Consider the following 22,160-nt stretch of genomic DNA (forward strand, 5'->3'; position numbering starts at 1 on the left):
TGAATGCTGAGATTATGTAGAATGCTTGGAAACGGTATCTAGACTGAATTTAAAAACAGATAAATAGACCACAAACATTTCATTTACTCAGAATATGTTTCTTTTAAAGCCCATTTTATAGGATGATATGCTGGTTGTGTAGTTAGTGCATAAGAGTTCCCAACAAATGCAAGGGATCTGGGATTTATTTCCATGTCAAGTCTGTTACTCAAAGGCTGGGAGTGTCCTGTATTATTCTTTAGAGAATTTTAGAGTTGAAGTAACAGCGCCATATATATGAGTTTAGAAAAGAATCTCAATCCACTACTCTTCAACTAGAACTAAGAACATCATTGGGGTGGTCTTGAGGATGACATCAGCTGGGAAGAAACAAAAAGGGATTCTTTGGGCCCACAGAGGCCGGGAGAGGATCCCTTTCTAAAAAGAATAAAAAATATCCCTCAAGAATGTGAAGATACTGTTCTAAGAATATTTACTGCATTAGAGAAACACATGTTCCATCATATTTTTAGTTTGCATTCCCTCAGACAATAAATTGACTGTTCTTATTCAGATTTGTTTGGCAGTGACAATGCAATTTAATAGCTATCCTTTAAAAATGAAGTACCAGTATGTTAAATGGTAAAAGTGCAAATTTAAAAAAAGTAATCCTAACCGCGCTATAGCATTATTATTTTTAAACCATCACTTGAAGATTTTATAATTATTTAAACAGTACAGAAGAGAGTAGGGTGCCTTATAAATCTTGAGTTTATGAAAAAAAAAATTAACAAAGACTCTACAAACCAAATCTTGAGTTGGATCACATTGCACTGGGTAGGTGACCTCATACTTATTGTTTAGTGGGAGGGATGAGGCTTTCCACCTTGGTCTCCAAAATCTCATTTTTTTTAAATGGTTATTATAAAGTAAATCTCTTGCTATCACGGTTGTGAAGAAAAACTTCAAAACATGAACTGAATGTAACTGAGATGAGTATTGATCTGAACCCCAACATATAATTTATGTACTGGGTCTCTGAGATGGAGTGCTGGAATATTAAAGGGCAGCAGACAGTTTCAGCACCATCCTCCACAGTCACAAGACCAATGACCGCAAGCCATTAAGACTAAATGGACCTAATTGCCAAACAATGGAGCAATCATCTCAGGGACATTCTCTTAGGTGGGCTGGACTGGGCATTGGGGGAAAAAAGAAAGACTTCACACCTAGGCCCTGTAACAAAGTCTATAAGAAAGCAATATGGCAATCGGACTCAGACACACGCAAGCAGGTTGGGGCTTTGAGAAAAGGCTGGTCCTGAGAGGGGAGGAAACCAACTAGGGTTGATTTGCTGGTTGGGCCCCAAGAGTTCCTCAGCTTCCTAAAAAGATGCAAGTTGGGTCTGTTCTATTCCATTAACTCAAGAGGGAAGCCCATTTAACTTAGCTTGCATTGAATCATAAGATTAGATGAGACTAAATATGTGTTTGGGTTTTCTAAAACTCATTTTCTCTAAAGTTTTGCTCCAGGGGCTAATAAACCTATTTGTTTTAAGATGACTGCAGGTCACTATATCATTGGTCACATATTCCTAAAGAGAAAATCACACAGGTGCCAAAATTTAGCTAGGCCTGTTTGGTAATATGTGGTTGACACAGATAGAGTGTCTGGGGTAGAGTGGGAGAACTGTGAAATTCTACCCCAAAACAGGTAAAGGTATGAAATGCCCAGCATCTGATATTAGCCCCATAAGTAAGACATTAACCAACACAATAATGTCTGCCTGAGTTTGCAGAGTTTGAATCAATAGTTTTGAGAGTTGTCAACTACCCTGTTAATGTTTATGGTAGCTTACATTTACAAGAATAACTTAAATGTCATTATTGTTAACTATTTCATTACTGATCAAAGCACATAAGAATGGAGACAAATTATCACATTATAAAGAGCTGCATAATCTACTGCAAAAGATGTTCCATTTTAGTCCCACAAGTAAGTGGCAATTTGGAAAGTGCCAGAAATCTTGAAGGAACTGGGAAAACGCCAGATAACTTGTTTAAAACTAATGTTGCGCTAATATTTGAGAGGGGTAAATGGGATGACCTGGGAAGCTATAGGCTTGTTAGCCTGACAGTGATTGGAGGCAAAATCACGAAAAGGTTAATATGAGACGGAATCCGTAAAGAATTAAAGGATGGTAGCATAATTAATACCAATCAATATTTTTCATGGAAAATATGCCCTGTCAGACAAACATGATATAATTTTTGTATGAGATTCCAGGATTGGCTGATAAAGTGTAATACTCTTGACATAATATACTTAAAACTTCTGTAAGTCATATCTCTTAATTAGATTAAAATTAACATTAAACAAAAATCAATCTAGCCCACATTAAGTGAGGTAAAAATGACTCAAAGACCTCAAAAAGTAATTGTAATGGAGAATTGCCATCCATTACAGGTGTTCTGAGTAAGGTCCCACAGGGATGGGTTCTTTGCTCAGTGCTATTGTATATTTTCAATATTCTGGAAGAAAATATAAAATCATTACTAGTAAAATCTCCAGCTAATATCAAAATTGGTGAACTGGTAAATAATATTGGAGACAAGTGAGTTACACTGGAACCTGGATCACTTCGTGAGGTGGGTGCATTTGAAGAATGTTCATTTTAATACAACCTAATGCAAGGTCCTACCCAGGAAAAAAAGAATGTACGTCTCACTTACAAGATGGGGGATTATACCCTGGAAGGCAGTAACACTGAAAAGGACTTGGAATCATGGCAGATAACAATTAACATGAGTTCCCAAGTGCAATGCTACATCTAGCTAAGCAAACACAAGTCAAGCTCAGATATATAAGCTAGTGAACATCAATCATGAGTTTAAGAGTTGGTATTACCTCTGTCTATGGCATTAGTGAAATCATTAAACGTCCAGTCTTGGTGTTCACATTTATGAACGGGATGTTGAAAAATTGGAGGTATTCAGGAAAGAGCTATAAGAATGATTTAAAGTCTGGAATACAAGCTTTAGAGTGAGACTAAAGAAGCTCAATACGTTTAGTTTATCAAAGTGAAGGTCAAGAGGTGACTTGATCAAGGTCTACGTCAGTGGTCCCCAACCTTATGGCACCCGCCAGACGACAAGGACCATGGCGGCGGACGAGCATCCGCTGAAATTCAGCCAAGGGGCAATGTCAATAGGCGTCACTGCCGAAATGCTGCCGACAAGCAGCGTCATCCAGAGACATCACTGCCGAAATACCACCAAAAATTGGTGGTGACGCCTCTGGATGACACAGCTTGTTGATAGCATTTCGGCAGATGCTCCTCCGCCGGCCAGTACGCGAGCACACTTAGACGCCATGGCACCCACAGGCACCGCGTTGGGGACCCCTGGTCTATGTACTACTTAGAGAAGATTTCTGATACTGTCTTTATTCTAGCAGAAAGGCATAACAAAATCCAATGGTCAGAAGCTGAAGCTAGACAAATTCAGATTAAAAATAAGTTCATGTTTTTCAAAGTAACAGTAATTTATCATTCAGAACAATCTACCTAGAGATGTGGTAGATTTTGTATCACTTTAAATTCAAAACCAGGTATCTTCTTTAAAGTTATGCAATAGCACAAGGAGAAGTGATGGGCTTGATGCAGAGATTGCTGGGTGAGTTTTTTTGGCCTGTATTATACCAGGTCAGACTATTGTTCTGATGTGTCCACTTGTAAGGAGGAGTTCAGTTTCCAAGCCTATTCACCTCTCACAATGGACAGTAACCATATTTAATAATTCTTTTCACCACCACCATTAAACACGAGTTAGAAAAAAAATACCTTCTTTTCTAAATATGTTAGATGGAGCAACAACTGCTCTAGTTCTGTCCCCTTTGCCCTGCCTGGAAGGAGCAAAGGGCCAGACTCTGGTTGCAGCTTTGCTGTTGAAAATTTCCCCAGCAGGAATACTCTCATGTCATAAAAGCAGCGGACAAAACTCTTATACTGACTTCCCCATCCCAGCTTAGGGAGTCTTGCCAAAGGCAGACAGCACCATGTTAGTGCAGGGAGATCAAAGCTTGACTCTGCCAATTCACAGCTGATGCATGATCACTTAGGGAACATAGCCAGTTGTCGTAAATTAGAGCAGCCTACAGCCAAAACTTGCTTGATAGTATTGATGCAACTTAAATAATTTAAAAATCAGGTGACATGTACACTAAATTAAATATATTCCATCTCAGTATAATTTAATGTTGGTGTATCTATCTTCTTCTGTTTTTGATGAACACCAGTCTAGTATACTGAAGTATCAGAGTTGACTAATATGAAGCTGTGGACATGCCACTTTGAACGTTAAAATGACACCTGCCAAACTGAGTATTGGATAGAGTCAGAGTTTAAGACCAGAAGAAACCATTAGATCATCGAGTCTCATCTCCTGTGTATCACAGGCCATTACATTTAAATCAGTTACCCCATATTGAGCCAAATAACTCACATTTGACTAAAATATTTTCTGAAAGGCATCCAGTCTTGATATGAAGACATCAAGAGATGGAGGATCCACCACCTCCCTTAGTAGTTTGTTCAAATGGTTAAATCAACCTCACTATTAAAATTTGTGCCTACTTTCTAATTTGAATGTGTGTGGCTACAACTTCTAGTCACTGGGTCTCGTTTTGCCTTTCTCCAGTAGATAAAAAAAAGCCCTTTAATACCTGGCATTTTCTACCTATGGAAGTAGTTATACACTAATCAATCACCTCTGTCTTCTTTTTGATAAAATAATAGAGATTCTTTAAGATTCTCACTGTAAGGGTATGTCTACACTACTCGCTGGACTGGTGGGCAGCAATCAATCCAGCAGGGATCGATTTATCTAGTCTAGACGCAATAAATCTACCCCCAAGCGCTGTCCCATCGACTCCTGTACTCCAGCGCTGTGAGAAGCACAGGGAGAGTCGACGGGAGAGCAGCAGCAGTTGACTCACCACAGTGAAGACGCCATGGTAAGCTGATCTAAATATGTCGACTTCAACTATGTTATGCAGGTAGCTGAAGTTGTGTAACTTAGATTGATCCACCCCCCAGTGTAGACCAGGGCTAAGACATTTTCTCTAGCCCTTTAATAATTTTGGGGGGCTCTTTTGTGCACACACTAAATTTTTCAACACCCTTTTTAAAAATGGTCACCAGAATGGCAAGCAGTATTCCAGGATCCATCCTATGAATACCATATACAGAGGTAAAAATCATCTTTCTACTCACTACTCCCCTATTTATACATCCAAGGGTGTTGTGAACAACTGATCTAGGTGGATACATCTACATTTATATTTATACTTCCTCCAAGATGTACGAGTCAGGCTAAGATTTTGTCATGGATATTTTTAGTAAGAGTCACAGACAGGTCATGTGGAAGTCCACGACCTGTCTGTGACTTTTACTAAAAATATCCATGACAAAATGGGGACCTCGAGGCCCTCCACCCACTGTGGCTTGGAGCTCCAGGGTCTCTGGCCATCTGTGGCTTGGAGTTGTGGACCCCTGCCACCCACAGCAGCTGCTGGGAACTGGTGGGTCCCCTGGCTCGCAGTGGGAGCTCCATGTTGCCCCTGCCATCCCAGAACTGCAGGGAGATTGGAGTACTGTTCATCCAAAGGCCGCATCGTCTCTGGCCTGCTGGATAACCACATAGTTTGTGGTGAAAGTATGAATGTAGTACCACATGGCTGCTTTGCAGATTTCCTGAGTGGGAACCTGAGCCAGGAATGCTGTTGATTAAGCCTGCACCATAGTGGAGTGTGCAGTGATTGGAGGTGCAGGAATCCTCACCAGGCTGTAGTATTCAGGAATGCAGAATATGATCCATGACGAAATGCATTGCAACGACACAGGCAGACCTTTCATTCTGTCCACCACTGCCACAAATAACTGAACTGATTTTCTGAATGGCTTTGTTCACTTGATGTAAAAGACTAGCACCCTATGGACATTCAGTGAGTGAAGTCTCTGCTCCCTGCCGCTGGAATGCAGCTTAGGGAAGAATACCAGAAGAAAGATGTTCTGGTTGATGTGAAACTGCGACACAACCTTTGGTAGGAAAGCAGGATGAGGACTGAGCTGAACCTTGTCCTTATAGAACACGGTGTAAGGGGACTTTGATGTTAGGGCCTTAAGTTCAGACACCCTCGTGGCTGAGGTTATCGCTACCAGGAACATGACTTGTAAGAGAGGTAGAACAGGAAGCACAATGCCAAGGGTTCAAAGACCAGTCCCATGAGTCTACAAAGGACCAGGTTGAGGTCCTAAGCCGAGACAGGCTGCCGGACGTGAGGGTGTAGCCTGTCGAGATCTTTTAGAAATTGGGGCCTCCGCGCCCAGTGGAAGGCTAAGATGGTGTCCAAGTGAACCCTTAATGATGACACTGAAAGTCCTTGCTGCCTCAATGGAGGAGATAGTCCAGAATAAGCGGTACTGAGGTGAGCATCTGGAATGAATGGCGCTGTGCCGACCAGACTGAAAATCTCTTCCACTTGGCAAGGTAGGTAGCTCTCACAGAGGGTTTCCTGCTGCCAAGGAGGACTTGTCTAACCTGGTCTGAATAGGAAAGCTTCACCAGGTTCAACCACGGAGCTTCCACCCCATGAGGTGCAGCAACCTGAGGTTTGGATGTTGGAGACAACTGTGATCTTGTATCAGAACGTCTGGGAAAAGCGGCAGGGCGACTGGAGCTTCCACAGACATGTCTAGGAGAGATGTGTACCAGTGCTGGTGGGGTCAGGCTGGAGCTATCAAGATGACCTGAGCTTGTTCCCTCTGGATCTTGAGGAGTATCTTCGGAACGAGCAGTATGGGCAGAAAGGCATATAGGAGACAATCTCCCCATGGGAGGAGGAATGTGTCCGCGCTGGAGCCTGGGATGATTTTAGAAGGAGCAGAACTGCTGGCACTTCCTGTTGTGTTGCATAGTGAAGAGGTCTATCTGGGGAAATCTCCACCTCTAGAAGACTGAATTCACGATGTCCGATTGAAGGGACCACTCGTGGCCGTGAGGGCTGGAGTGCCCGAGAGGCTCCATGGTGGTGCCGAGCCTCCTTGGATGTTTCAAAGATGGCACCGGAGCACTGAAAAAGAAACTGGGAAACCCGGCGCCTAGGTCTGACTGAGATCGAAGAGCTCTCTCCATGAGGAGGATTTTAAGGTGCCGCTCCCTCTCTTTAAGTGTTCTCGGTCAGAATTCCTGACAGATCTTGCAGCAGTCTTTTTGGTGACCCTACCCCAGACACTATAAACAGGAGGTGTGGGAGTCACTTTTAGGCATGTGTTTTGCACAGTCCTTGCAAATCATAGAACATCAGGGTTGGAAGGGACCTCAGGAGGTCATCTAGTCCAACCCCCTGCTCAAAGCAGGACCAATCCCCAGACAGATTTTTATCCCAGTTCCCTAAATGGCCCCCTCAAGGATTGAACTCACAACCCTGGGTTTAGCAGGCCAATGCTCAAACCACTGAGCTATCCCTCCCCCAATCTTGAAGCCCGGGGATCAAAGCCTGCCCCAGTGACAAGTGGGGGGGGAACCCCCCGTAACTGAAACTTGTAAGTGAACTAACTATGCTATACTAACCAACTAGAACTATCTATCTACAGCAAAAACCAAAAGTACTGCTAAGCTGCATGCTGAAGCAAGAGCAAGGGGAAGATCCAGCTACTGTCACTGGCGGTAAGAAGTAACTGAGGGGGTGGCAGATTGGCAGGGCCCTTTATTGAGTGCTATTAAGGCATGACTCGAGAGGGTGCTCAGGACAACCCCAGGGATGCTGCTCGGGGAAAAATCTTCCGGCTACTGTGAGGGCACACACGCACCTGAATGGAATTGACACGAACAAGCACTCGAACAACAACTCATTTCACTTAGGATAATGGACAGTCATCAAACGAATATGACTTGCAGCCATTAAATGAATATGACTTGCAGCCATTATTGACCTGGGGAAAAATAAAGGGCTCCATATTCCACTGCTGACTCCTGAAATAGTGTAGCTCAGAAAAAATCTCCATGGGCCAGGAAGAATTTCAGAGTTTTCAATTAAGATAATACATTTGCTTAAAATTTTATGAAATATTCTTGTAACAAAAAAGTTTTCTACTACACTTCAACAAATGTAAATGTTTAAACAGTGAGCTTAGTTTTCAGTTGCTTTTAGACCTGTTACCATATGTCTTTCCTTTTTTGAGCTTACAGCTTAACATTAAAATAAGATTATTGCATTCCTCAAATATCCCTTCTGCTGTTCCTTATGCCTGCTACTTTAAAAAGCCTGTCAGCTGTCATCTCTTGGAGTCATCACTAATTTGCAGCATATTAGCAGTTATTGTTTATTACTTATTCATTAAATCATGATGATCTCAGGTAACATACTAGACTTATTGATTTGGTAACATAATACCATAAGTTAAAAAAAATACTAAGGTGAAAAAGTGACTATATAAATATTTAATTATGAAACAGGAATCCATCCTGCTAAGTGATAATTTGATGGCTAAGCATGAGGTAGAATAAATAAAGTATTTAAAGATTTTATACTATAAATAGCAGAGACCATATAGAAACACGTACCTCATGAGACAACAATAAAAGACAGGAAGTTTGGGAATTGTAAAAATTGAGATTTTAAGTAAAGGACTGTCACTAATCTCTCTCTCTTTGTGACTAAAATACAGTGTATTATACAGATACATGCTTTGCACAAGATAGTGAACCTGATTTGAACAAAATCTACTCTTTTTCACAGTATTAACTAGAATTCTTATCAACTGATAGGCAGAGGGGAAACAGTTTCTTGTAAGAACAAAACAATACGAAGTTCATAATGAAAATTTACAAAAATCTGTGTCCTAAGCAAACGGGTGGAACACAGGCAATTCAAGGATAAAACAGTTATTTGCAATCAAATATCAAGGCAACATTTTCATAACTTATTTACTCTATCCTCTTTGCAGAGGGGGACAAATGTCTTGTCTACTTAGTCATTATACCACACTCATCATCAACATTCTAGCACCTAATACGTCTAGTTCTCTCTCACCTCACCACCACTAGCACTGCGGCAAATTTACTTTGATATTTTAGTCACGAGCAGAACTCAAATTAGGTTGAAAAGTTTTTTGCAGTGTCAAAAAAATTATTGACTGTGGGATCCTGTATGTGCATGGCCTGCCAGGAAAGCCACTGGAAACTTGCCTGGGGAACATAGCAGCAGCCTTGACAAAGATTTGCACACGTAGTTTTCTATGTTCTTTCCCCTCAGTATTTTCACAAGTCTTGCATCATCAATGGAAATCTCACAAAAAAGCAGTATTCATCATAGAAACAGCTTCACAGTAAATGCACATGGGAGTGGGGCAGAAAAAGGGAATACAGGTGTGTTTAAAATGTGCTAAAGGTATTCATTTCATTTTGAAACTCTTGACAAAACATAAAAGTCACCACAAGTAATTTTCTTGAACATGCATCCAAACATATAAAATGGGTACCTGTTAAACAAACCTCTATTTACTCTACACCAAACAGGCAACTACTACTCAATATCCCTCTGTGGCCATAGTTTGGCAGACAAGTCCTACAGTTGAACTTTGCAGAAATAACAACAAGAGGAAATTTTCTAGTCTGTATCTTTGCATTTGTAGGCTCATTGAGTTTGAAGAGTAAGCAATCTGAGGCTATGTCTACACTATGCAACTTTCAGCAACATGGCTGTGCTGCTACAGCCGTGCTGCTAAAAGGCATGCAGTGTAGCAGCTGTTTGTCGGTAGGAAAGAGCTCTCCCGCAGACAAAAAACTTCCACCTCCAACGAGCGGCGTTAGCATTGTTGCAAGAGAGTGCTCCAGCCAACAAAGTGCTCTTTGCACCAGCGCTTCTTGTCGACAAAGCTTTTGTCTTTCGGGAGGGTGTTTTTTTTAAACACCACTAAACGACAAAAATGTTCTCTTTCACTTACCAGTGTAGACAAAGCCTAAGAGTGCTGGGATGGGATGAGGTTATGTCCCTTTGTGTAAGTTTGGATTCTGATACTTGTGAAGAAAAAGGGTGGAGTAGAAGCCTTTTCTTTAGATTATGCAGTGGTGTGGTAATAGATTCAAAATTTTAGGTAATTCTAGATGTGAAAGGTGTTACATTTCTTTGCCACAGAATATGGCTGTTTTCAGCAAAATACCTTGCAGCAAAGTTGGTATGCCAAGCATACAGCTTTTAAATGCGTCCTGGAAAAATGATCTAAGCAGCATGTATTTCCTCAGTCTGGTGGATTTATTACTTCTTCATCTTATTTTTTCCTCCCTATATTGCAAAGAATGAGATGTTAACGCTCCATGTGGAGAAGATGCTATGACTTGCAGGTAACACTAGAATGTGGTATTCACTCTCTCCCATGACTTCATTTGCTTAGGATGGTTCTCGGGCCTGGAGCAAGCTCTCTATTTCTTAACAAAGGGGTCACACTGCAAAAAGTGTATATGAATGGCTGTGTTTGTTCAGCAGTTTTTCTTGGCTGAGAGCAATAAACCAGGGTCCCTATAAGCCCAAGATGCAGATTTGGGGGATATATCAATAGCATATTTCTGACATGAGCGGTGTCAGCGCGAGAATCGATCCTGGAAAGGTACCAAATTTTAAAGGATTAAAATGTTGAAAACCAGCCGTTAGCATTCACCCATCGATCAGTAGTTAGGCAAAATGCATCTCTCAGCAACAAGAGAGGAGGACCAGGAAGAACTGTTTTATCAGCACAGCTTCTATTACCAGTTTACAGCTTTCCCTTGTGTTTTATGAAGGTATCACATGCAAACTTGAAATTAAAGCCACTTGACTGGAAAAAAACAAAAACAAAACAAAAGCCCCGTAAGAATGGCAGGAAGGCACACAGTGTAGCATGTAGTGGTATTCAGTTATGCACAATGTAAATTAAATAATGAATGGCATAATTCACATACACTGTGTATTTATTTTTTAAATTTAGTTTTTCCACAAAGAGAGGATTATCTTCAATAAGCTGTAAAGCAACTTCTATATCCATGCTGTCAAGGCTGAATCCCCACTCTGTCACTTTGAGTACAGAAGGTGGGAACTCGCAAGGATTTTAAAAATTAATATTGCTACTCTAGTCTTGTATTAAACTCCCAAGGTTACAGCTTTTCTGTGACCTTGGCTTGGTAAACGTTGCCATCACCCAAATGCCAAAACCCCCTCGAACCCAGGAAGGAGCACTTGGGAATTCCTCCCTGTGGGGTACCCTCAAGTCTTTTCTCCCTCTCTGTCTCACACACACACACACTCATCCCTACCCCTCCCCCAATCCGGGAAGAGCTGAGAAAAAAAACTAAAGCTACCAGTTAATTAAACAACACGCACAAACCTCATAGGACACCAAAAATCCAATCTTGTTCATAAAAAAGGTAAATTTTATTAAAAACAAAAAGGAAGAAAATACATCTGGAACTTAGGCTTTTGCTAGATTTTAAAAGAGCAATTCCAAAAGTTAAGCACCCAAGATAGCTTTCTTGGGGGTTAGTTTAAAGTTGACAAGCAAACAAAGCATCTGGAGTTAGTACAAAGGAGTCCACAAGCCTTAAAAAATAAACAGAAATAAACCTCATCGCGTCTTTTTAGACATTCCCTAATTTTACCTACATATCTGAGGCTTCAGATAAGTAGGTTTGAGGTATGAATTGATAATCTATAATCATACCTGGCTTAAAGCTGCTTACAGCATTGCTGCTCCATGTCCCTGCAACCCAGAGAAAACAACAGACAAAGGGAAAGTTTCTTTTCCAATTTTAAAAAGTTCTACCTTCCCATTGGCTCTTTTGGTCAGGTTCCCACTTCCTTTTCTTTACCTGGGGGACTTTTAACCCTTTACAGGTAAAGCATGCAGAGAACAGCTACCAAGAGGGATTTGACAGCTAACTGGCTGTCCATCAAAAGGAGCTACCTCCCCCTCACCCCACACACTTCATTTATCACACATGCAAAAAAGTTTTAAACTATACTTTGATAGGGGAGTCTCTGATATGCAGCAACGAGGAGACTCAGAAGCCCCATACTATTTAATTTACTAAGATTCAGAACAAGATACTGGATATCCTGGTCTGTGTCCCCAGAGAAAAAATAAACAATTGAAATGTAACAAAAACCCAATTAAATACTAAAGAAAATAGAATGAATCAAGGAATGTTTGAGCATACTGAAAATTAGCAACTTTTGAGGTGTGTTATAAGGATCTCTTCTCACAGGTGGTGGGGGAGAGGGAATGTGGTTGTCATCTGTCAGCAATTGCTGAGGTGGGGAAATAGAGTCAGCTTACATCCAAAGCACTTTTGTAGAACAAAAAAAACTGTCAAATACACTGCTACCTCGATATAACACCACCCGATATAACACAAATTTGGATACAACGCTGGAAAGCAGTGCTCCGGGGTGGCGGGGCTGCGCACTCCAGTGGATCAAAACAAGTTCAATATAACACGGTTTCACCTACAATGTGGTAAGATTTTTTGGCTCCCAAGGACAGCATTATATCGAGAGAGAGGTGTATTTGTACATGATGTTTTACATGTCAAAGATATAGTAATAAGACCTGATCATATAACTGAGGCTTTGCTGATAAATCCCTGTAGAAAATAATATAATTATATGGAGAATTCAATACCAAGTTTAAATTATGGGCCACATTGTGGCTGCCCAAGAGAGAAGACAGAAAATAAGGAATCTTCATCATCCCTTGAACTCTCTGCAGGGACCAGCCATGACCTGATGGGGTTTGCTACCAAGCAGATTATCCACCCAAAAAGGGAACTAAGAGGGGTATAGCTGTACCAGCACAGGGAGAGTAATTTCACATTCATTCTTTTTCAGAGGCTGGCAGATTTTCCACGCTGATGTCTGCACTCACTTCCTTTCTCCCCTCTCCGAAAGACTCTTCAGGAATTCTAGCCCAATAAGATCTGTCCAACTAGGTTTTCCACCAAGGGACCTGTACCGCATAATCTGGTCAGTGACTTAAAACCACAGTCTTGTCCTAAATTAAGAATAAAAGATTGCCCCTTATTTTTTAGTGCGTTGGAATTAGTGTGGAGCTAGGTTTAGGCTCAAGATTCAATGTAAACAATTGTTTATCTTTTTCTTTTCTCAATTTGAAAAATCCACAGATGTATACTGAAACAGACATATAGGAATAAAGGAATTGCCATACTGGATCACATGCATCCGACGAAGTGGGTATTCACCCACGAAAGCTCATGCTCCAATACGTCTGTTAGTCTATAAGGTGCTACAGGACTCTTTGCTGCTTTTACAGATCTAGACTAACACGGCTACCCCTCTGATACTGGATCATACCCTAGTCCACCTAGTTCAGTATCCTATCTCTGACAATAGCAAGATACTTCAGAGGAAGATGCAAACAACTGCCTCACTCAGTAGTTAAAGCCTGTCTCAAGACCTGATGTATGATGTTTAACATCTTTCAAAATTTTTGGTTCTTGAGAAGCGAATTTGGGGAGGCACAGATATGTTTGTGTACGAATCTGAGAAATGGATAGATGCTGAAATTGTGAAACAGAGGAGGCAAGAGATGACGCAGCAGGTGATAATATTGCACAAGTAGGGTGGCATATTGCTGTGAAGGACCTTTGATGTCAAGTGCACAAAGACTTGAAGTGATGCAGTTCAACAGTGGGAGCAACTGGAGAGATTCAGGGAGAGGTGAGGTCGATGTGGTACCTGGGCAGAGCGATGAAGGTGATCTTACTAACTGTGCTTTGTATGGATTTAACATGGAGTGGGAGGAGACCTGGATATAAGGGAGGTCAGTAATCAAGATGGGAGAGAATGAGGGTTTGGATGAGAGATTTTGTTGTCTGCACTGAAAGAGGACGACTCATGCAGGGATAAGTGGCAAAATTTGGAAACAAACAGCCTGGATAATCAGGGTAAGAGAGGGATGAGTCAAAGATGATCCTCTAATTTATGGGGTGATGGAATGACAGGGAGGATAGCAGAACTGTCAACAGCAAATGAGAATGAAGGAGTTGGGAGGGAAGAAGAGGAATTCAGCTTTGGCATTGTTAAGTTTAAGCGGACAGTGAGTCATTCCAGAGTAGTCATCGGAGAGCAGACTGAGATGTGAGATTAGACAGAAGCAGACAGATCAGGAGTTGAGTAGTATATATGAGAGCCACCAGCATAAAGATGGAAGCTGAAACCAGGAGAGGAGCAGATTACACAGAGAAAGGACTCACCCAAAGAAACAAGTATGGGGCAGTCTCAGAAGCAGCAGGCACAAATTCAAAAGCTTCAGAGGGTCAGATTTCAAAAAGAAGGGTCAAAAGTAGTGATAAGATCCATGAGGATGAAATACGGACCCTGTGATTTGGCCATGAAAAGGTTGTTAGAAATCTTGGTGACAGTGGTTTTAGATTATTAGGAAACAGTTTCTTATTGAGGTAAGTCTGTTCTCTCTGACTGGTTCAAAACACTGATAGATTTTTTTTTTTATTGCCACAAAGTTATATATTAGTTTAAAAATAGTTTATATTTTAAACTGAAAATTCTATTACTATCATATCTGTTAAATGGGCATCTGATAAAGACTAATACATTTTTAAAATGTTTGAATTAATGTTGAATTGTCAGCAACTTAGTTTGGGATGTTTAAAATGCTGTGGAGCATAACCTGGAGTAGCTGACACTGAAACTTCTTTATCAGAATAAAACATAGCTGGTCTTACTGAAGTTAAAGGGAGTTTTGCCACTGACTTCAGTAGTATTATAATTTCACGCTGAAACTTTCGACCATATTGTGGGGTTCCACTGAAATATATACTAATTTTATACTGAATTTAAATGCATCTTTACAGAATTATGAAATCCAACTATATTTAAGGGATGTCATCCAACAACAAAGGAAACTGTGATGCCTGTGTGTGTCCCAAGCAAAATACGAGTATGCACAACAAAAAATGAATTGTTTTTAATATGATAAAAGAACCTTCCACCAAATTTGTGCTGCTTCCACTTCAGTTGTTTAATTATGCACCTGTTGATTCCTGATGACTGGCCATTAAACACAGAAAGTAGCACAGCAACTTTTATACAATAAACACATTAGTATTCGTGCATTTTTATCCTTAGAGGATGACATTATGAAACTATTTTTTTTTTTGTTAAAGTATCATATAAGCTTTTTTAGGCTGCTACATAAAAATACAGAACCCAGGAGAATACTGTAAAACATGCTAAATGGAAAATTTTTAAAACAAATAACCAGTATACAGAATACCACCAAAAAAACAGGGCAGCTGTTTGAAACCTTTTTTCAAATTTAAAAAAGCCTAAAATGCTAAGAAACAGCAATAGTATTGAAAACAATTACAATACATTGGAGAAAAAAATAAAGCTAAAATAAAAAAGATGGCAATCTTCAAAAATAACCTCTCTTGCCATTAATGAGATAGGGAGCCTACTACTATCCAACAAAATTCAGGAGCTGTGAAATAGGGTATATGGAAATAGATGCACTGAAAGTACTCACATGAAGTTTTCTGGATATTCACTCAAGGCCATATCAATTATATTCAAAGCATCATGATAGTGTTTCTGGGCTGACAGCAAGAGTGCAAGGAGATGCAAAGAGTTGGCATCATCTCCTTGAAGTTGAAGAGCCTGACGAACATAACCTAAAGCTTCTGGGATCTGAGTAAAAAAATGCTGAGAAGAGTTATTATTAGAAATACCACTTGCTATAACTTCACTGCACGTATATAAACATTCAAAGTACATGTAATACTTGTAGAAATTATGCAAAGCTGCACAGACTCACATAAAATACTAACCAGAAATATACAAGCAGACTTGACATTTTACAGTGAACATTAAAAGCTCCAAAGTAATAAATCAACCTCTGAAATGAGATAAAATGTGTTTAAATTTATGCATAGCAGTCAATACCAGACCATTGCACCTAATTCATTCCTCTTCTCCCATTTACAACATTTTAAATATCTTTTTAATGATGCTCAAAAGATATTTTATTTTAACTTCAGCTCAAGTATATCTGAATAAGCACACAGATTTCAGAGTAATCTTTCTTTATAACTCCCCATAATCACCAAAGTTATATATGCTTTTGTTTAAACAAATGCTTCAAGTGTTGAAATGAACGTACAATCTGAAATTGCATTTCATAAAGCAATGTGCTTCTGAAGTAAAAACGAAATTCTGGCAAACTCATAACAGTTGGGATTCCCTCCAAGATCTCTTTCCACTCAGCTTCCCAGGAACACAGTTCAACTCGAGACTTCATCACTCAGGTATCTTTATTTGGCATGCAGCAAAGTTACGCTGAGCTGATTAGACCCAAACAGAGTATGGATGCCGGGTACATCACAGATCCAAAGTTACACAGAAACCCTCTCCCTTTATATATATATCTACACATCTCATTGCATTTACCATACATTGCATTACAAATTTTGGGATTACCAAATACTTGGTAGGAAATTCTCATACAGCAAGCTCTGTCTACGCACTGGCCATGTTCAACCTACTCTTTACCTCACCTTTACATTTTCAGCATATCTTGTCCATTGTTATCTTGTTCTTTGCAAATGGTTCCCTAGGCATTCCCTCCCCATACCTTAGCTAGTTCAGACATTCTGTCTCATAGCTGACTGAGCCATTTTCTAATTTAGTTACACAACTGTTTTCAGCCTGCTCATCTATTTACTTCCCTAAACCTGTCTTCCAAGAAATGAGGCCTCCTCCATGTTTAATTACTCATATCAAGCCAGACTGACATTCCACTGCTTGGGGTTTTTAAAATTTTTTCAATATTTTTAAACATTTGTTGTATTTTCATTACATTTTGGGATTTTTTTTGTGTGCTTTTTGAAGCTTATTACCCAGCAACACATTCTCAGGACAACAGTAATTGTAATAATTTGAACTACCATTAATATCAGGCTCAAAGTACAACCCAGGGGGTGCAAGCTCACCTCGTCTGGTACAGCCCACCAATGTATTTCCACTGTCTGTACAGTATTGTCCCTAATCTTTTGTTCCATGGCTATTTAGTAACATGTTCTTTTCCAATTCCGATATAGTGGTTTTTACCACGTGCCATCCTGTGAAAGGGGAAGTATGAAGAACAGCTGAGGCGCAGAAGTCTGGAAACCCTATCGGGAGTTCACTGGATGAGCTTTCTCAGCAGGTGGACACCCCTGCAGAGCTTTCAATATTTTTACTTCCTCCTCCAGTTGCTGCTTCTCTTTTTCAAGCTGCCAAAATGGCATCCATAGTCTTCCATGTTCCTATCTCCTTGTCCCTCACCCAGAATCCCTTGCCCTTGGGGTCAGATTCCACTTGGAAAAGTTAGCTTCAGCTACTGACACTGCGGATTTATTTAACCCCAACCAGCACTCAGTTCTGGCTAAGAAACTGTCCAAACGATTGGGATCAGGGTTGAACTGCAAGAAATTTCTTGCATTCTGGGGAAGCACCATTCATGCTGCTTCAACGTGCGCTTGCTCTCCTCTTGCTAGTATATTATGCACATTATACTCTCAGAAATTCCACCTCCAAAGGAGGTGATCTGCTAGCTCACATGGACCTTCCTCCAGGAGAAGCTTCACATCCAATGTTTCTGCTTGAGTTGATCTTAAATTATATAGTACTCATGCCAACTGTGCCCCTAAATTTGAGTTATCAATAGTACGACCTATAACCTGCAACCATAAACGCCTCAAAGATCTCTGCCATAACTTATCTCAATCCTGCTTATTTAAGTGGTTCATCTTTTTCAAGACTATTCTTTTCAGTAACAATCTTTCCACCGTTGTTCCCTTCTCTTTGTACCTGAACTATAATTGGGGCAGGGGGATCAGAGGCATGCCCAAATCCTCTGGATATATTATTCAACTCAGCCTGAGGGTATCTTGTTTTAGCAGTGTCAAAAGCAAGGGAGCAGTAGCAACTTGCACAGGCCCTGCTGCACAGATATATCCCATGGCTACAGTGAAAACTAAGGAAAATGCTCCTGGGTCCTGCCTCCCATTATGTTGGTATCTCTACAACTCATCCTGCAAATTTGCTACTTGTTCTACAAGCTAGTTGTGTTCCTCTCTCAGTTCCTCACAGCTTTTATTTTTCTCCAAAAATGCCTCATTGGATTGCACTGCATGTACCTTGTGTATCTTCCTTTCTTCTCCAGCCTATTTTTTCCTTTCCTAATTTGTGGATCTGGATCTTTAAATCGTTTAACTTCCTGATCCAAGCCTCCAATGTCCAACATTAAGCAGTTTTTTGCTTTTATTTTTTCCATATTTTATCCAGCACTATTTGCTGGGGTTTCCTTTCCACCTGATTCTAGTCTTTCCCTACTACATTTCTGGGGTCTAAGAGCCAGGCTTACAATAACCTGCTACAGAAACCTGTGATATCATAAGACAGCCCATTCTTCTCCAATGTGATATTTTTGCTGTTCATTAGCAATGAAAAGTAGTCACCTAGAGTATGTAAACTACTCTGCTCCAATCTAGCTCCTAAAATAAACCTGATACAGGAAAAAGTCTACAATGACATATAAAAAGCAGCTATATATTACCCAAATTAATGCAATGCAAGACAATTCTAGTTCCTTTAAATGTAACAGCTGTACAAGGACATGATTCAGGTTGTGTTTTAAGAACACAACTTAACTCCCACCTCTTTCTGCAGATTTATAAGATTTTCCTTTTCTTTTTAAATAAATATTTGTAGTACTGTTTACAACAAGCAAACCATCCACAAGTATTCAGAGAACACGTACTTTTACATGGTCATGAGGCACAAGAATTTGATTCCTAGTCTCCTACTTCTGACCCTTAGGGCTGGGGTATGCTGTGGCAGAATACTGGATTAAAGGGCAACATTGACAGACTCTGAGGGAAATGCTCCCTGTATTGATGTTAGCCACAGTACAGGGGACATAGGAACGGCCGCAGCGGGTCAGACCAAAGGTCCATCTAGCCCAGTATCTGTCTACTAACAGTGGCCAATGCCAGGTACCCCAGAGGAAGTGAAGCTAACAGGCAATGATCAAGTGATCTCTCTCCTGCCATCCATCTCCATCTTCTGATGAACAGAGGCCAGGGACACCACTCTTTACCCTTTCTGGCTAATAGCCATTTATGGACTTAGCCACCATGAATTTATCCAGTTCCCTTTTAACCATTGTTATAGTCCCTGCCTTCACAACCTCCTCAGGTAAGGAGTTCCACAAGTTGACTGTGCACTGTGTGAAGAAGAACTTCCTTTTATTTGTTTTAAACCTGCTACCTATTAATTTCATTAGATGACCCCTAGTTCTTGTATTACGGGAATAAGTAAATAACTTTTCCTTATCCACTTTCTCCACATCACTCATGATTTTATATACCTCTATCATATCCCCCTTTAGTTTTTCTTTCAGTAGAGGGCCCATGTTTCTTTCTTGTCCTTTGTATTGGGACCTATTCTCCAAACCCTTCTCGTTAGTCGCCCTTCTTGCCTTTTTCTCGTGTAATATCTTTTTGGAGGTGAGGCTACAATTGACTCCGGGTCCGGAATGTGGGGTTACTCAGGTTTATATAAGGGCAATAACATAGTCTCAGTCTTATTCTCTATCTCCCTTTTATGACTTTCCTTACATCCTGGTTTTGGCCTTTTTGACTGCTCGACGCAAACTGCGTTGGAAACATTTTTCCAGAACCAATTCCACAATGAGACAAGATCTTTTCCGCTGACTCCGTTTCGGTAGCTAATAATTGCCCCATCATTTGTTATATGCATATTGGGTTATTTTTCAATGTGCTTACTTTACATTATCCACATAAAATTTCATTTTTGCATTTGTTGCCCACTCATTTAGGTTTGGTTGGGAGGATCTTTTTTGAAATTCTTCCAATCTGGCTTTTGCGTCTTTACCGTTATCTTGGTGTAGTTTAGTTTATCTGGGGCAAACTTTGCCAGCCTCACCTGTTTACCCCTTTTTCCAGGATCATTTAATGAATAAATTGATAGATTGTCCTAACGACCGCCATTCGGGGAACACCCACTGTTACCCCTCTTCGCATTTCTTGAGTAACTTACCATAATTTCCCTACCTTTTGTTCCCTGTCTTTTAACCCAGTTCTTTGAGTCCCATGAAGGATCTCCCTCTTTGTTCCCATGACAGCTTATTACGTTAAGGCCTTTGGTGCAGGGACCTTGTCAAAGGCTTTCTGGAAATTTAAGTTCCTTGTCACTGGATCCCCCTTGTCCCGTGTTTGTTGATCCTTCAAGAACTCTGAATAGTATAGAAACACGCTTTCCCTTTACAGGAGAACCATGTTTGACGATGTCACAGTTTTATGTTTTTCTATGTGTCTGACAATTTCTTAATATTGTTTCGTATAATTTGCCCGCGTACACGTTAGACTTACCAGTCTGAATTGCAGGATCACCTCTTAGAGCCCTTTTTATAAATATTTGCGTTAATTTAGCTAACTTCCTGTCATTGAGGTAATCGAAGTGATTAGGAAGGGTACAAACCTTAGTTAACAGTTTCCGCACTTCAATTTGAGGTCTTCAGAATCTTGGATGTGAATGCATCTGGTCCTGGTGGACTTGTTAATGTGAGTTAATCATTAATTCCAAAACTCTTCTGTGAACTTCCAATCTGTGACGTTCCTCGTTGTCATTACAAAGCCGGCTCAGGTTGGGAATCTCCCTAACATCCTCAGCGTGAGACTGAAGCTAAGAATCCATTTTAGTTTCTCCCGCATATGACTTGATCGCTTTAGCATTCCTTTCTATTTCAACTATAAGGCCCACTGGTTTTTAGTTGGTTCTGCTTCTGAGTACTTAAAAACTGTTTACTTACCTTTTGGAGTTTTTGGCTAGCCGTTCTTTCAACTCCCTCTTTGGCTTTCTATTACACTCTTGTACTTAACTGGCTAGTGTTTGTGCTCCTTTCTATTTGCCTCACTAGGATTTGACTTCCACCTTTTAAAGGAAGTCTTTTTATCTCTCACTGCTTCTTTTACATGGTTGTTAAGCCATGGTGACTCTTTTTTAGTTCTTTTACTGTGTTTCTTAATTTGGGGTATACACTGAAGTTGGGCCTCTATTATGGTGTCTTTAAAAAGAGCACAGGGCCGGCTCCAGGCACCAGCGAAGGAAGCAGGTGCTTGGGGCGGCCAATGGGAAGGGGTCTGGGTCTTCGGCGGCCATTTGGCAGCGGGTCCCTCAGTTCCTCTTGAAGCGAAGGACCCGCTGCCAAATAATGAAGCAGAGCGGTAGAGCCGCTGCCAAAGTGCCACCGATCACGGGTTTATCTTTTTCTTTTTGGGTTCACGACTTGGGGTGACAAAAAAGCTGAAGCCAGCCCTGAAAGAGCAGAAACCATCTATTCATTAAATGAGAAAGTGGAATTAAGCATGTCTAGGTACAGAATTCAATACTCCGAGGACACATATAAATCATGTAACAGATGATCGGAATTTATAACGAGTGCACACAGAAAGAGTAATTGGATCCTTAGGATAATAAAATATTCCATTGTTAAAAATGGCTGACGCTCCTTAATGGTATATTATCCATTGGTGAACACAGCTTGCTCCAGGCTATGAAAACACATGAATTCTTTTGTTTGCTGTTTACCGTTTGCTGTGCCCGTTTACACAGGTCAGAATTTCGATCTTCATATCACGATATGGAGTTTTAATATACTTGACAAGTAGAACTAACCTGTCTAGATATGGCAAGCTGCAGTGCCAGGTAAAATGCTGTGAGATGATCTGTTGGAGACAAACTGTGGGCCCTGAAAAAAATTGAAACACAGTTAAGTCTATTAAGACATGTTAACTACTACACATTCAGATCTCTTTTTGACTTGTCATTGGCTCATATTTTGACATAGGAGGACGTGCCAGTCTTCTGTCCCTCCCACACTGGATTGGTTATAAAGACATTGCTCATAACAACCCTGGGTTAAACAGAAACACCTTTTGGTTTTGCACAGAGTCCTTTTAGTGCAAGCAGACTATGTACCTTCAGTGCAATCGTAGAAGTGGATGAAGTGAAAAGTAAGAACTCTCATTAATTAAGTCTAATCCCAGGTC

At 40.5% G+C, this 22,160-nt stretch overlaps 1 protein-coding gene across 5 annotated transcripts in view; it reads right to left on the reverse strand.

The window, feature by feature from the left end:
* Positions 1 to 22,160, reverse strand: part of TTC7B (tetratricopeptide repeat domain 7B) — a 336,047-nt gene that overhangs the window by 108,796 nt on the left and 205,091 nt on the right. For 3 of the 5 annotated variants that reach the window (XM_032766515.2, XM_032766518.2, XM_032766522.2), the window contains 2 exons: positions 21,787 to 21,859; positions 15,575 to 15,750 (listed from right to left, as the gene is read on the reverse strand). In XM_032766515.2, coding sequence (XP_032622406.1) covers positions 15,575 to 15,750; positions 21,787 to 21,859 — 249 coding nt within the window. The remainder of the gene's footprint in view (positions 1 to 15,574; positions 15,751 to 21,786; positions 21,860 to 22,160) is intronic. The other 2 variants (XM_032766516.2, XM_075065637.1) reach the window with 1 other exon arrangement.

This window comes from Chelonoidis abingdonii, chromosome 4 (genome assembly GCF_003597395.2).
Source record: "Chelonoidis abingdonii isolate Lonesome George chromosome 4, CheloAbing_2.0, whole genome shotgun sequence".
NCBI lineage: Eukaryota > Metazoa > Chordata > Testudines > Testudinidae > Chelonoidis > Chelonoidis abingdonii.